General features: G+C 41.7%; 1 protein-coding gene and 1 pseudogene across 1 annotated transcript; one reads left to right on the top strand and one right to left on the bottom strand.

Annotated features, from left to right (window-relative positions):
* Positions 1-2,227: 2,227 nt before the first annotated feature.
* Positions 2,228-4,899, bottom strand: LOC102948467 (integral membrane protein GPR137-like). The gene is given in 5 exon segments (XM_015536432.2): positions 2,228-2,392; positions 3,465-3,849; positions 3,851-4,305; positions 4,307-4,441; positions 4,444-4,899. Coding segments are annotated over 5 exon segments (1,596 nt in total).
* Positions 4,900-9,743: 4,844 nt separating this feature from the next.
* LOC102972779 lies at positions 9,744-10,349 on the top strand (annotated as a pseudogene).
* Positions 10,350-13,921: the final 3,572 nt, after the last annotated feature.

Here is a 13,921-nt window from a genome sequence, read left to right as displayed (position 1 = left end):
CTGTAGATACACAGTGTGTTAATGATCCATCCCATATGCTCGTTAAGGTGAGTTCAATCGTTCTTTGCCAGGAGTCTTTCTTTTTAATTTTTTAAAGTTTATTTATTATTTTTGAGAGACACAGACAAACAGACAGATAGAGCACAAGCCGTGGGAGAGGAGGCAGAGAGAGAGGGAGACACAGACTCCAAAGCAGGCTTCGAGTTCTGAGCTGTCAGCACAGAGTCCAACACAGGGCTCAAACTCACAAACCGTGAGATCATGACCTGAGCTGAAGCTGGATGCCTAACTGACTGAGCCACCCAGGCGCCCCAGTCTTTTTTTTTTTAACCTACATCATGCAAGAAAAATTAGGTTGACCTAATGTTTTTTGGAGCATAGGATCTTCACAGCCATATTTGCAACGTCTCCTTTTAAATGCTAGTGTTCTCCCCTCCTACTCTACTTTCTAATGTTTTAAGGGAGATGAATTGGGGAAAAAAGGGGAGAAAAACCACCTAATGCTGCATAGGGTGCTGAGCTTGCTAGATTTTAATACCACGATGCCAGGCTTATCTCCTTTCTTGATTGATTAGAGCTTGACAGCATAGCATAAGCTGCAGCAATGTTAAAGGATTGCTGCTGTATCTCTTCCACATCTTTCAAAAAGTTTCCAATGATAATCTCCTTGCCCTCCCACCCCACCAGTTTCTGTTGTTATTTGCAGGAGATAGGGCTTGGTTCTCAAGACATTCTGGTAGCCCAACAATTCTCTTAGTGAACAATGGGATAAGAAGGAAAGGGCTGATAGCTAAATAAAAGCATCATCCATATTATTCTCATGGGCAGTAAGTTTCCAACTACCACTTAAATACATTCTTTAGATAAAATAAAAGTCTTTTCATGGGGTGCCTGGGTGGCTCAGTCAGTTAAGTGTCTCCCACTTAATTTCAGCTCAGGACATGATCTTACAGTTCACGAGATCAAGCCCCATGTCGGGCTCTGCACTGACAGCACAGAGACTGATTGGGATTCTCTCTCCCTCTCTCTCTCTGCCCTGCCCCCACTTTGTGTGTGCATATATGCATTCTCTCTCTCTCTCTCTCTCTCTCTCTCTCTCTCTCTCTCTCAAAATAAACATTTTTTTAAAAAGACCTTTCTTTTTGTAACTTATGAAATCCAGCTGCTAGCATAAAAGTATTTTTTAATTTAAACTGATTTATAGCACATTTGAAAGGTAATACATACTAAGTCTCCAATAGAGTGGAAAAATACTTGAAGTAGTTCAAGAATTACTTCACTATATGATATAACAAGGACTCCAGTTCAGAAAATAAATCTTGTGAGCCACCAGGTACCATCTGTAGTGGTAGTCTCAGTACACACAGGTACAATAAGGAACAAACTTTTTCTGCCAGGTAACAGGTTTTTTTCTTACTTTTGCGGAAGTAAACGTGTTGTGGTAGTAAACATAGGAATGCTTATCTATATGAGATACGGTATAAAATGCAACACGGATACAAAATATCTGATCTGAGAAACAGATAGGAATAAGAATGTCTTCTATTATGAGTTAGGACCTTAACCTATTTACCTTCACCACATGAATCATTCAATGACATCAGAAACAAGTCAGTGCTATTCACACTCATTTCCATATACAGGTTACAGACTTCTACCTTCATGGAAGATTTTACTCAAGTATCTTAGTGGTTTTGATTTTTTGACAAAGAGAATAAAATAGGGTACATGTGTTTTCTCTTCTTTTGTAATTATGTTACTTTGAGAGAGTTTTTTTTTTCTTTTTTAAACTCAATTATATGTGTAGTTTCAAAATGAAGAGTGATGACATTTTTTTCCTCTCAAAGAATTACCCCCAAATAATGAGGAGAATGAGAAACATAAAACCAATTCCATCTTCAGTGCAAAGGAGACATGAATAATAAAACTATTTATATAAAGATGGCTTAGCAAGGAAGAGTCAAACCTAAGTGACTATAAAAGGTGGAAACTAATGAAAAGTCAAACGATTGCCCCTGCAGAACCTCAGAACAACAATGCAAGCGACAATTCAGAAGGTCTCAAAAATTAGATAGCATAGGAAGAAAAAGCAAATAGCATAAAGCAGGGTGATTTTTCAAAAATCCTTATAAGAAGCAGTTAGATCCGCAGGCAAAAATGTAAAATTTCTAGAAGAAAAGCAAGAGACCAAAGGTTTGCTCTATGGACAACCCAATGATTAGGGCACCTACACTCGAGGCACAGAGAAGGGACTGTGGGAAAAGCCATTCTGGAAACAGGTGATTAGGTCTTCATACTGAACCACTGGATCACTCCCCAAACCTTTCCCACTATCTCCAGAATGGCTGCAGCTAGGCTGATGTCTCCAGGCAGGTGACTGCAAGAACCTCTTCTAGAGAAAATAAAGAGATAAAGACCTACAGCTACTAACATTTGGGATCCTCTAATGACAAAGCTAACTAGCCCTCTGACTACCCTCAGAATGAAGGCTACCAGTGCACAAGCCTACTCCTACCCAAAGACCCTCCAAGTAGCTTTTCAGCTCCTCATGAAAATTAATGGACAGCCTGGGATGACTGAATATTTGAGGGGCAAATTTAACATAAAATATAGTTAGGAAAATGAACAAACAGGAAATAAAATAGCAGGAAGAAATGGATAATGAAGGTAACAGGCAGTGCAGGTAATAATCATAACATGTCAGAGAAATAAAAGAAGCTACTGTATCAATGAGATAGGAGATGGACATGATTTTAAAGAGGAACATTTTGAAAAAGAGCTCTTAAAGTTCTAAAGTAGGATTTTTGCAATATAAAAATCAAAGATTTAGGTAATAATCTTGTGGAAATATTGTAAAGTAAAACAAAAAAACAATTAGGTAATAGAAGAGAGAATATAATGAAGATTACTCTAAGAGATATTTCATACAACTAGTAGACTCACTCAGAAGGAGACCAGATAAAATGTTGCTGGTGAGAAATTATCAAAAAATAATACAAGAAAATTTTCTATAACCAAAGTACATAAATCTCTAGAATGAAAGTGTCACTACCAAGTGCCCAGTATAATAAATGGAAAAAGATTAACAACAAAACAAACTATTTTGTTTACTTCTTCAATTAATATATAATATCTAAATTTTGGCATTTAACTTTTGTTTTATTTTCTATTTTTGTTGCCATTTAATGTGTTTTCATGATATTTCTTGAACTTTTTAATGAAAAATTGAAGAAAGTATGACAGGATGTTTGCTGCTATGTTAACCAAAAAGAAAAAAAAAAAAAAACAAAAACGTTTATTGTTGAGAATCTATAGCACACAATTTACTACTTAATTGCACATTCTTGTTTTAGTTCATGACTATTAAATTTGTTTCTCCAAAGAGAAGGGCTAACACAACATACACTGTCAAATAATTTAAAAAAAAATTTTTTAACGTTTATTTTTTTTTGAGGGGCACAGACACTGTTTATTGAGCCGCAGGTGCAGGAGAGGTAGCTGGCTCCAGTGTAGAAGCAGAGGCGGCAGGTCATGCCAAGGTGCTGTAGGGCATCTGGCAGCCAGGGCCATGCCCCCCATCCTAGGGGACAGCACAAGCTCACTACGACAAGAGTAGCAAGGAGCTGGCCAGGGGAAGAGGCAGCCACAGCCTCCCATGATCCTGGGCAAGAAGCGGCAGGTGAACTTGGCACAGGGGGGGTGGCGGGGCCTGGGATGGGAGGACTGTGGTCTGGGTGTTCTGGGGGGAGGACAAAAGGGATCACGTCTGCGGGGTGGTGTAGAGACCGGTGGTGGCCACCTGGTCTCAGCACCTGGGAGAAGAGCAGAGCAGTGGTCCGTGTCTGGCTGCTCCCGCCCCATGGCGCCATACCAGCTGCCGGAGCCTAGGCTGCCTGACATGCTGGTGCTCTCGCTCCGGCCACGCTCCCAGGAGCAGCCCTCATCCTCACAGTGCCCTGCCCGGTCGAAGAAGTCGGAAGGGGAGCCAAAGACCAGGTCCTGCGGGGGCCCGTGCACCCGGAAGAAGCCCACCAGCAGGGCGGTGGGCAGCAACTCCCACACACAGAGGATGAGGCCAAACACCAGGTAGCCCTTGTTCCCCAGGTCATTCACCAGGTCCGCCTGGTCAGAAACGTTGTACCAGTCGTAATCGAAGGCATCCAGCCGGCTCCGAGGGGCCAAGGCCAGGGCTGCCAGGTTGTAGCAGGCCCGGCTGGCATAGAGCAGGACCATGGCGCCACCCATTGCAGCCGCCTGGCACACACGGGTCCCCTTGGCCTCCAGGTAGATGCTGGTGGAGGGCGCCCCGCCGGGCGACAAGGCAGAGGCAGGCAGCAAGAGACAGCGCGCAGATGACATAGAGGCAGTCGCTCACCAGGACTCGCACCAGCAGAAGGGCCCAGGGCTGTGCCCGGCGCCGGCGGGACAGCACAGCACAGCACACAACACATTCACCAGCAGAAAGAGCAGCGAGGCCCCCGCGAAGGCTCCCCGGACGGCCAGCAAGCCTCGGCTCATCTCCGGCCGGCGCTTGGCCTTGGCCTTGAACACAACCTGGGCGAAGTAGAGGTTCATAAGTGTCAGCGTGAAGAACTGTAGGCAGACAGGGCAGCAGTAGCGAAGCCAAAAGGGCATGGGTCCCAGGCGGTTGGCTCGGGGGCTATCTCGGAAGTAGAAGGTGCGCAAGGCAGCCCAGAGCAAACAGAGTGCCAGGAACACCGTCTGATAGCTGAGATGCTTGTGCCCATATAGAAGCACCAGCCAGAGTTGGGCATAGACAGAAAAGAAGAGTAGGGCGTACAGGGTGGTGTAGGCCGCAGTCAGCCCCAGGGTCACGGCGGGAGGCAGTGCAGGCACCAGCCGGGCGGCAGGCACCAGGCCAGACAGGTTACTCTCCATGTCGCAAGGGAGGCCTGAATCCCAGAGAACGAGATGGAGGGGCTGGCAGGGGGCCAGGGAAATAAATATGGAGGGGTGGGAGTTGCAGGGTGCAGCGACAGAGACCGGGAGCTCAGGAGGAAAGAAGCTGCCACTGGCCAGGCCCTTCCTCCTCAACAGAGGGACCCTGCCCTTGCAGTGGGGCACAGGCAGCCTGGGGCCTGGGCCCCTCACTCTGGGGCGTGAAAGGACAGTCCCTCTGGAGGGCAGAGGCGGGAGGTGGGCAGGGTCTCCGCCCTGGGCCAGCCCCAGAGCGGGGTGAGGGGGTGCAGAGGCTGAAGGACAGGGGTCCCTGGCCTTGGTCGTTGGAATCGTCTCGGCAGGAGGGGAGAGCCGAGAGAGACCCTTTGGCTGAGGGCAGCGGCAGCTGCGGGTGGGGCACTCAACCCCCAGCTCTCCCCCTCCCCAAGCTGGGGGTCTCTCTCCCCTCCAATAATCCGGATTGGGGATGGCCTCTGCCTTCTGTCCTCGGAATTCCGATGCTGCCCCCACCCCACCCCCCTCTGCATCCACTCTCCAGCCTCGGGGGGCGGGAGGAGGCTGAAGCCGGGTCCTCGGGACGCGCCGCCGGGGGGAGCCGGCTCTGGTCGCTGGGACCCGGGGCTCCGGCTCCCCAGCTCCCCAGCTCCCCGGCTCCCGCTGCTCCGCCCCCTCCTGCGCCTGCAAATAAAATAATGTATTTATTTTTAAGAGAGAGAGTGTAAGCAGTGAGGGACAGAGAGAGGGAGACACAGAATCCTGAAGAAGGCTCCAGGCTCTGAGCTGTCAGCACAGAGCCGGATGCAGGGATTGAACCCACGAACTGTGAGATCATGACCTGAGCCAAAGTCAGATGCCCAACCAACTGAGCCACCCAGGGACCCCTTACTGTCAAGTAATTTTTAACAAGAGCATCAAACTAACACAATGGGAAAATGAAAGTTGACATATGCAAAAATTATTTCAAGATGGGCTCATAGAGCCAAAGGTAGAATCTAAAATTAAAACACTCTGGAAGAGGAATGCCTGGGTGGCTCAGTCGGTTGGGCCACAGACTCTTGATTTTGGCTCAGGTCATGAACTCACAGTCTGTAGGTTCAAGCTCCATGTAGCACTCCATGCTGGCCATGCAGAGCCTGCTTGGGATTCTCTTTCTCCCCCTCTGTCTCTGTCCCCCGCCCCCCCACTTGTGTTGTCTCTTTCTATCTCTCAAAATAAATAAATAAACTTAAAAATTATTTTTAAAAAAACTCTGGAAGAAATATAGGAGAATATCTTTCAACCTTGAGAGGGAAAGATTTCTTAGATAAGACAGAGAAAGCACTACCTATAAAAGAAAAAAATTGCTAAAACTTAGTTATCAAAACTGAAAATTTGTTTTCATCAAAAAAATACTATTAAGAAAATAGATTTTAAAAAAGAGAGGCAAAACAGAAAACAGACTCTGAACTACAGAGAAGAAACTGAAGGTTGCCAGAGGGGAGGTGGGCAGGGGGATGGGTGAAGTGGGTGATGGGGATTAAGGAGGGCACTGTGATAAGCACTGGGTACTGTACAGAAGTGATGAATCACCTGAAACTAATATTACACTGTATGTTAACTAACTGGAATTTAAATAAAATTTTGGAAAAAAAAAAGAAAATAGACTTATCATGGGGATCATTCCATAATGTATAAAATATTGAATCACGGGACACCTCGGTGTCTCAGTTAAGCGACCGACTCTTGACTTTGTCTTGTTCTCATAGTTCATGAGTTTGAGCCCCACATCAAGCTCTATGCTGACTGCAGAGCCTGCTGGGGATTCTGTCTCTCTCTCTTTCTGCCCCTCCCCTGCTGGCTCTCTATCTCTCTCTCAAAATAAATAAAAACAAATTTAAAAAAAAATATTGAATCACTATGATATACACCTGAAACGAATAGTATATTGTATGTAAACTATACTTGAGTAAAAACAAAACAACAAAAACATGATCTAAATGGAGAGATACATTACTGGATAAAAAGACTCAATATGTTCAAGATAGGAATTCTTCCTAAACTATAGATCCAATGGCAATTAAAATTAAAATTCTGGGACACCTGGGTAGCTCAGTCTGATAAGCCTCTGACATGACTCAGGCCATGATCTTTCATTCATGAATTCAAGCCCACACAGGGCTCCCTGCTGTCAGCATGGAGCCTTCTGTGAAACTTCTGTCTCCTTCTCTCTGCCCCTCCCATATGGGTGTGCTCTCTCAAAATAAACATTAAAAAAAGAATTTAAAAAAATAAAATAAAATAAAATAAAATAAAATAAAATAAAATAAATAAAATAAAATAAAATAAAATAAAAATCCCAATGAAACTTGGGGAAAAAAAGAAATAAGGAAGCCACAGATTGGGAGAAACATTCACAACTCATACAAATGACAAAAGATTTGCATTGAAAATACATTAATGACTTCTAAAATTCACAACAAAATGGTAGACAACCCAATTTAAAAATAGGCAAAAGTCATCTCATGAAGGAAGATAAACAAATGTCCAATAAGCATGTAAAAAAGGGCTCAACACTAGTAGTCATCAGGGAAATGTAAATTAAAACCACAATGACAACATCCATTAAGATGGCTAAAATGAAAAAGAGGGAATACAAATAAATATCAATGAGGATGGGGAGCAACCAGTACTCCCATACATTGCTAGTGGAAGTTTAAATGATACAATCACACATTCACCCTCTGACACATCAGTTCCACTCATAGATACTTATTCAAGAGAAATGAAAACATATGCCCTCGGAAAGGCTTGTATAAAGAATGTTTACATCAGTTTTAGTCATAATAGCCCAAAACTGGAAACAGTTCAGTGTCCATCAGCAGGAGAACAGATAAACTGTGGTATTTATGGTATATTTCTCAACAATAAAAAAGAACATGGGATGAATCGCAAAAACATTATGTTGAGGAGAAGGAACCAGACACAAAAGAATTTGTGTTGTAGGATTCCACTGAAAGAAAGTACTAGATTAGGCAAAACTAATCAAATTGCTTGGTGTGGTAGGGAGGGAGGCTTAATAAACAGAAAGGGGCATGAGTACCCCGTTGGAGTGATAGAAATGGCCTATATCTTGATTAGGAATGTGGGTTACACAGATATATTCTGTTTTTAAATACTAGTTGAACTGTACCTTTAAATGTATGCATTTCACTCTATGGAGATGATATTTTAATAAATTCATGTAGACAAAATAGAAGAGCTAAGATTAGATGTTAGATTTATAAGACACTTTTCCTAGTAATTGTCGTATTATTGGGTAACATAAGAATAGAGTCCAAATGACCTATTTCAAAAGCTCAGCTAAAGTAGATTTTAATATCCTGTATGAGAAATTCCAGTTTAATGGTGTCCCCACTGCTTATGAGGAATTCTGTTGTACATGGAAGTCGACCTAGAAAATAGTCCCATCAGAAGGATGCACATATTGCAAACTGTCCTAAATTAATTTGCTTGTTTACAGCCATTAGGGTTTTGGGGGGTACATATCTGTAATCTCCAATGGTTACAGGTGAGAGCTATGGGTGCCTTTCCCCAGCCATCTCACCTCTGGGAGGTGTGTTATAATGAAAGCAGGTATTAGACTGAATCTGGTAACACATACCAACATCTATTAGCAAGAGACCATGAATACAATCATACAAACTGTTCTGTATGTTCAATGAAGTCCCAGCCCTCTGTCTTTTTTGGCACTTTGATAACAAGCACTTTGCATAGAGGTTTAGGTAGAAATAGGCTCTGGCAGAAGAAGTCAGCTATTATTCTGGTTGGAACAGGTAACAGAATCTTCCCAAAGATCTTGGGACGTGAGGTTGATGGAGTTTAGAATCAGAGTATAGGTAGCTCTGGCCTGATTCTTAGGTCCTGTTTGAGCGAGGCTGAGACGACTATGTATTTCTAGCCAATCAACTTGTCTTGAATACCACTCATTTCATCAGTGAAAAAGAAAGCTATATGCTAACTTATAAATACTCTACAGCTGACCTCAGGTAAAAATAGTTGTAGCTTAGCAACCTGTGCATATTGGGGTCTAGTTAGAGCAGTGGTCCCCAACCATAACAATATGTTAGAATCACTTCTGGAGAGTTTTTAAATCCCAATGCCCAGACCACATGCCAGACCCATAACATCAGAGTTTTAGGGGTTGGGATGTAATCATCAGTGTTTTTCAAACCTCCCTAGGTGATTCCAATTTACAGATAAAGTCGGGGACCACTGGATTAGAACCTTCCAATCTAGTTTAATAGCAGTGTACATTCCTAAATAGGTATTTTAAATGCTATTTAGCTAACTTTAAGAGATAGATAATATACTTTATATAGCACACTATGAATGTTTAAATATCTTTAAATAAATTATAACAATACAATAATATGAAACCTATCCCTTCTTTAGTGAACAAAGACAACAGAACTAGAAATATCAACTGGAAGAGAACTGTAATAGTTTCCAGGAAAGAAATCTGGCCATTTTTGAGTAGTGGATGCATTTAAATACAGATTATTAAGACTCCACCTTGAGGGGCGCCTGGGTGGCTCAGTCGGTTAGGCGGCCGACTTCGGCTCAGGTCATGATCTCGCGGTCTGTGAGTTCGAGCCCCGCATCGGGCTCTGTGCTGACAGCTCAGAGCCTGGAGCCTGTTTCGGATTCTGTGTCTCCCTCTCTCTGACCCTCCCCCGTTCATGCTCTGTCTCTGTCTCAAAAATAAATAAACGTTAAAAAAAAAAATAAAATAAAAAAAAAAGACTCCACCTTGAAAATTTGACCACTAAGGGCTGCCATGTTGCATGCACCAGGGCAGTAATGATGACACTGAGGATGTTTCCCTGTTTGACACAGAAGAGGAGGAGACAACTGACAGATGGAAGGAAGGAAGGAAGGAAGGAAGGAAGGAAGGAAGGAAGGAAGGAAGGAAGTCGGTCCAGAATCAGACACACAGTGACATCATTTTTTTCATTTATTTTTTCAAGTCAGTGCAACTGTAGTCTATCTTCTCTATGAATTGTTCAGCAGCAGCTTTATCACCTGTTTGGTGACAATGATCTTCTTGTTTTCATGTGACTTTTGGGCAGTCAAGAATGTCACAGTAAACTCATGGTTGGTCTACATTGGTAGAAGCACATCAATGAACATGGAAAAAGCCATTGGGTGTTTGAGTTCAGGAAGGCATCTTCACAAGAGTAAAATTGTTTAAGTGGCTGACTCAAGAATCTTCTGGTTAGGACTTACTGCCTGTCCATTGCTGTGGGTGATATTCTGCAGAGTGAAATGGTTGGCGGTGGTTATCATGGGCATGGTGCTACAAGGTGCCAACCTGTATGCACATCAGGTGCAGAGCAGGCAGCAGAAAGAATTTAACCATCTTATCTCAGAAAGCAGTTTTTAAGACATAACACTGGAGATGCTCAGACTTCCTGAAGAGAGTGAGAGAAAGATCCAGTGTTCTGTTACACTGCCAGCAAACTAAAGAGATTCTTGACTCTGAAAATTTTAGAACTCAGTACATGTTGCAAAGAGGAGTGCTGAGGTTGTTTTTCCAGTTTAAATTTTACTTTAGGGGCGCCTGGGTGGCGCAGTCGGTTAAGCGTCCGACTTCAGCCAGGTCACGATCTCGCGGTCCGTGAGTTCGAGCCCCGCGTCAGGCTCTGGGCTGATGGCTCGGAGCCTGGAGCCTGTTTCCGATTCTGTGTCTCCCTCTCTCTCTGCCCCTCCCCCGTTCATGCTCTGTCTCTCTCTGTCCCAAAAATAAATAAAAAATGTTGAAAAAAAATTTAAAAAAAAAAAAAAATAAATAAATAAATAAATAAATTTTACTTTAAAAAGTGGAAAGGTGGGTCGCCTGGGTGACTCAGTCGGTTAAGCGTGGGACTTCAGCTCAGGTCATGACCTCACAGTCTGTGAGTTTGAGCCCCACATTGGGCTCTGTGCTGACAGCTCAGAGCTTGGAGCCTGCTTTGGATTCTGTGTCTTCCTCACTTTCTACCCCCACCCCCTATTCACACTCTCTCTCTTTCTCTCTCTCTCTCAGAAATAAATCAACATTGGGGCACCTGGGTGGCTCAGTCGGTTGCGCATCCAACTTCGGCTCAGGTCATGGTCTCGCGGTTTGTGAGTTCAAGCCCCGTATCAGGCTCTGTGCTGACAGCTCAGAGCCTGGAGCCTGCTTTGGATTCTGTGTCCCCCCCTCTCTCTGCCCCTCCCATGCTCATGCTCTGTCTCTCTCTGTCTCTCAATAATAAATAAACGTTAAAAAAATTTTTTTTAAAGAAAGAAATCAACATTTAAAAAAGTGAAAAGGTAGTTTTCATGTTAAGTTTTTATTTTCTTTCTAGCATTGGGACTTGAAAGTATGGTATTGTTAAAAACCTTGTCAAAATTGGTTCATGTTTATATATGTATGCACATAGTCATGTAATGTCCATATAACCCAAATTAATGAAAGTGCACTCATGTACATATGTAATGGAGAGCTTTGCGTTTTGATCCACAGAATACAGAATGTTCTTAATCTGTCTTAGAACTCTAGGTGTATACATATTATTTCTGTAGATTATTGTCAGAAGAAAGTTTTGCTTCCATGATTAAGAGTGAGAAGTTGGTTTATGCATAAGTTAGAAATAATTGTAATTTTACAGCTTAATATATTCTTTGTGATGAAACTTCTTATTTTAGGTACTCACAGGTAAAAACCCAAATTGAGCCAGTGGTTAAATAGTTTGTAAATTTTGCTTATTTTTATTCGTAGTAAGTCATGTACTTAATGCCCAACTAATTTGGAATGGGATTTTCATAATTTATGTTTAGGGGATACCTAGAGATTGCTACTGTTCTATTTATTTTTTGAAAGGGATGGCCAGATATTACTTTGGAACTTTCTGGAAGCTCTTCGGTGGTCCTTGGCCTAATGAAATCTATTTTTTATCACTAAAAGAGTATTATTCTTACGTCATAGTAAGAATAATCATTTAAATAGTTGGCATAATAAATGCCTAAAAGGCTTTTTATTTGATGAATCTTCCTTGCTATAATGGGGATATTGCAAACCATGCATTTGTATTAGTGGTATTTCTTAAAACAATATATGTAACAATCTACAAGCTCTTGTAGAAGGCTATAAATTCTGTTGTAGTTTCTATAAACTTCGTTGGAGTCTTTTAACCAACATATTATTTTGTGAATGCATTTATACACTGTTAAAAAATTTTTAAAGCTGTTTAATTGAATAAGTGTCTTTATTGAAGTGATAGCTTTGAAGGTGTGTAACTTTATATTTGTATAAAACTCTACTATTTATAAAGCAAAAAAAGAAAAGAAAAAGAAAGAAAATTTTATCTTTAAGCAATTATATCCTAAGAATTGCCTGTAATATTAATATGTGCCCTGATTCAAGAACTGACTATGTCGACCAGACCATGTTGAAACTAAAGCAGCAAGGTACAAACAGGACAAAATAAGAAACACCTGGGTGACAAAAGAAAAAAAAAAAGTGAAACCAGACGGATTTCACCAGTTTCTAATGATGAGAAATTACAAGATATTCTTGGGACATTATTGGAAGTTATTTTTATTTGTGGTACATCAAGAAGTTCCTATAAATTCCTGAATAAACTGCATATTTTCTTATGATTTGGTGAGTTTGGGCATTTTCCTTTAGCCTTTTCTATTTTTAAAAAAAGTGTTTATTTATTTTGAGATAGCACAAGCAGAGGAAGGCCAGAGGGAGAGGGAGAGTGAGAGAATCCCAAGCAGACTCCAAACTGAGTGTACAGCCCAATGCAGGGCTCCATCCTATGACTCCGAGATCACAACATGAACTGATACCAAGAGTTGGACACTTAACTGACTGAGCCACCCAGGTGCCAGCCTTTCTATCTTTTATAAAGCCTATTATATCACAGACGGGAAACAGACGTTTCCCAGTCCCAACCAGATCCATCTTAAAAGATTCTTTCTTAAAGAATGTGAGACCGGACCTTAACATTCCATAAATCTTCTTCCTACTCCACTTTCAGAGATACTGCTAAGACTTGTCAAAGTGGTATTCACTCTTATTGTAGTATTTCTATTAAATTTACTTTTTCTTAAGAGGTTATTTGGAAATATCTTGTTGAGTTCAACAGCAACATCATCAAGAATGCCTAATTAAGGCTAATTCCTGTTTTGGAATGCTATATGTCACATGAACTCAAATAAATGATAATGAAACATATTAATAATATAGAAACAAATTTTGCAATATAATATTCCAATCAAATATTACAAAAATATTTTGTGTCATCCCTTTTGTTAATCCAAAACACTGAGGAAACTTGAGGAAAACAAAAACCCAGCCTACCCAAATCTTTCAAAATGTGGTTTAGATATTATTTCTGTGAAGTCTCTGATGAATCCTCTCAACCTCCCCATTATATTTTTTGTTTTTTTTAATGTTTATTTATTTTGAGAGAGAGAGAGAGAGAGCGAGCATGTGTGCATGAGTGGGGGAGGGGCAGAGAGAGAGAGGAGAGAGAGAATCCCAAACAGCCTTTAAGGTCACTCAGTGCAGAGCCTGACATGGGGCTCACTTTCACGACTGTGAGATAATGACCTGAGCCAAAATCAAGAGCCTAATGCTTGACTGAGCCACCCAGGTGCCCTGCAACCTTCCCATTATAATTAAATTATCCTTCCTCTTGGCTATGCCTTTTATGTTTACCATATAGTATTTGTTTTAACTTCTTTCTCCACCTACAACACGATGACCCACTTGAGGGCAGGATCCATGGTGTATATGTCCTTGTTTCCCAAGGGCTTATAATCTCAGAGCCTACATTTTAAAAAATGTAGTAAGTGGTTATGAATTATTTGACCAGATCATTCATCTAGGGATTATTTCATTTAATTGCAAACTCTACTTGTAAACTCTTATTAATTAATGACATCTGAGTTGCACAATAGTTTTCTATTAAGCTGGTGACACATAGTT

Source organism: Panthera tigris, chromosome B4 (genome assembly GCF_018350195.1).
Source record: "Panthera tigris isolate Pti1 chromosome B4, P.tigris_Pti1_mat1.1, whole genome shotgun sequence".
NCBI lineage: Eukaryota > Metazoa > Chordata > Mammalia > Carnivora > Felidae > Panthera > Panthera tigris.
The sequence above is the reverse complement of the archived record's forward strand: the minus strand, read 5'-3'. Positions and strand labels throughout refer to the sequence as shown.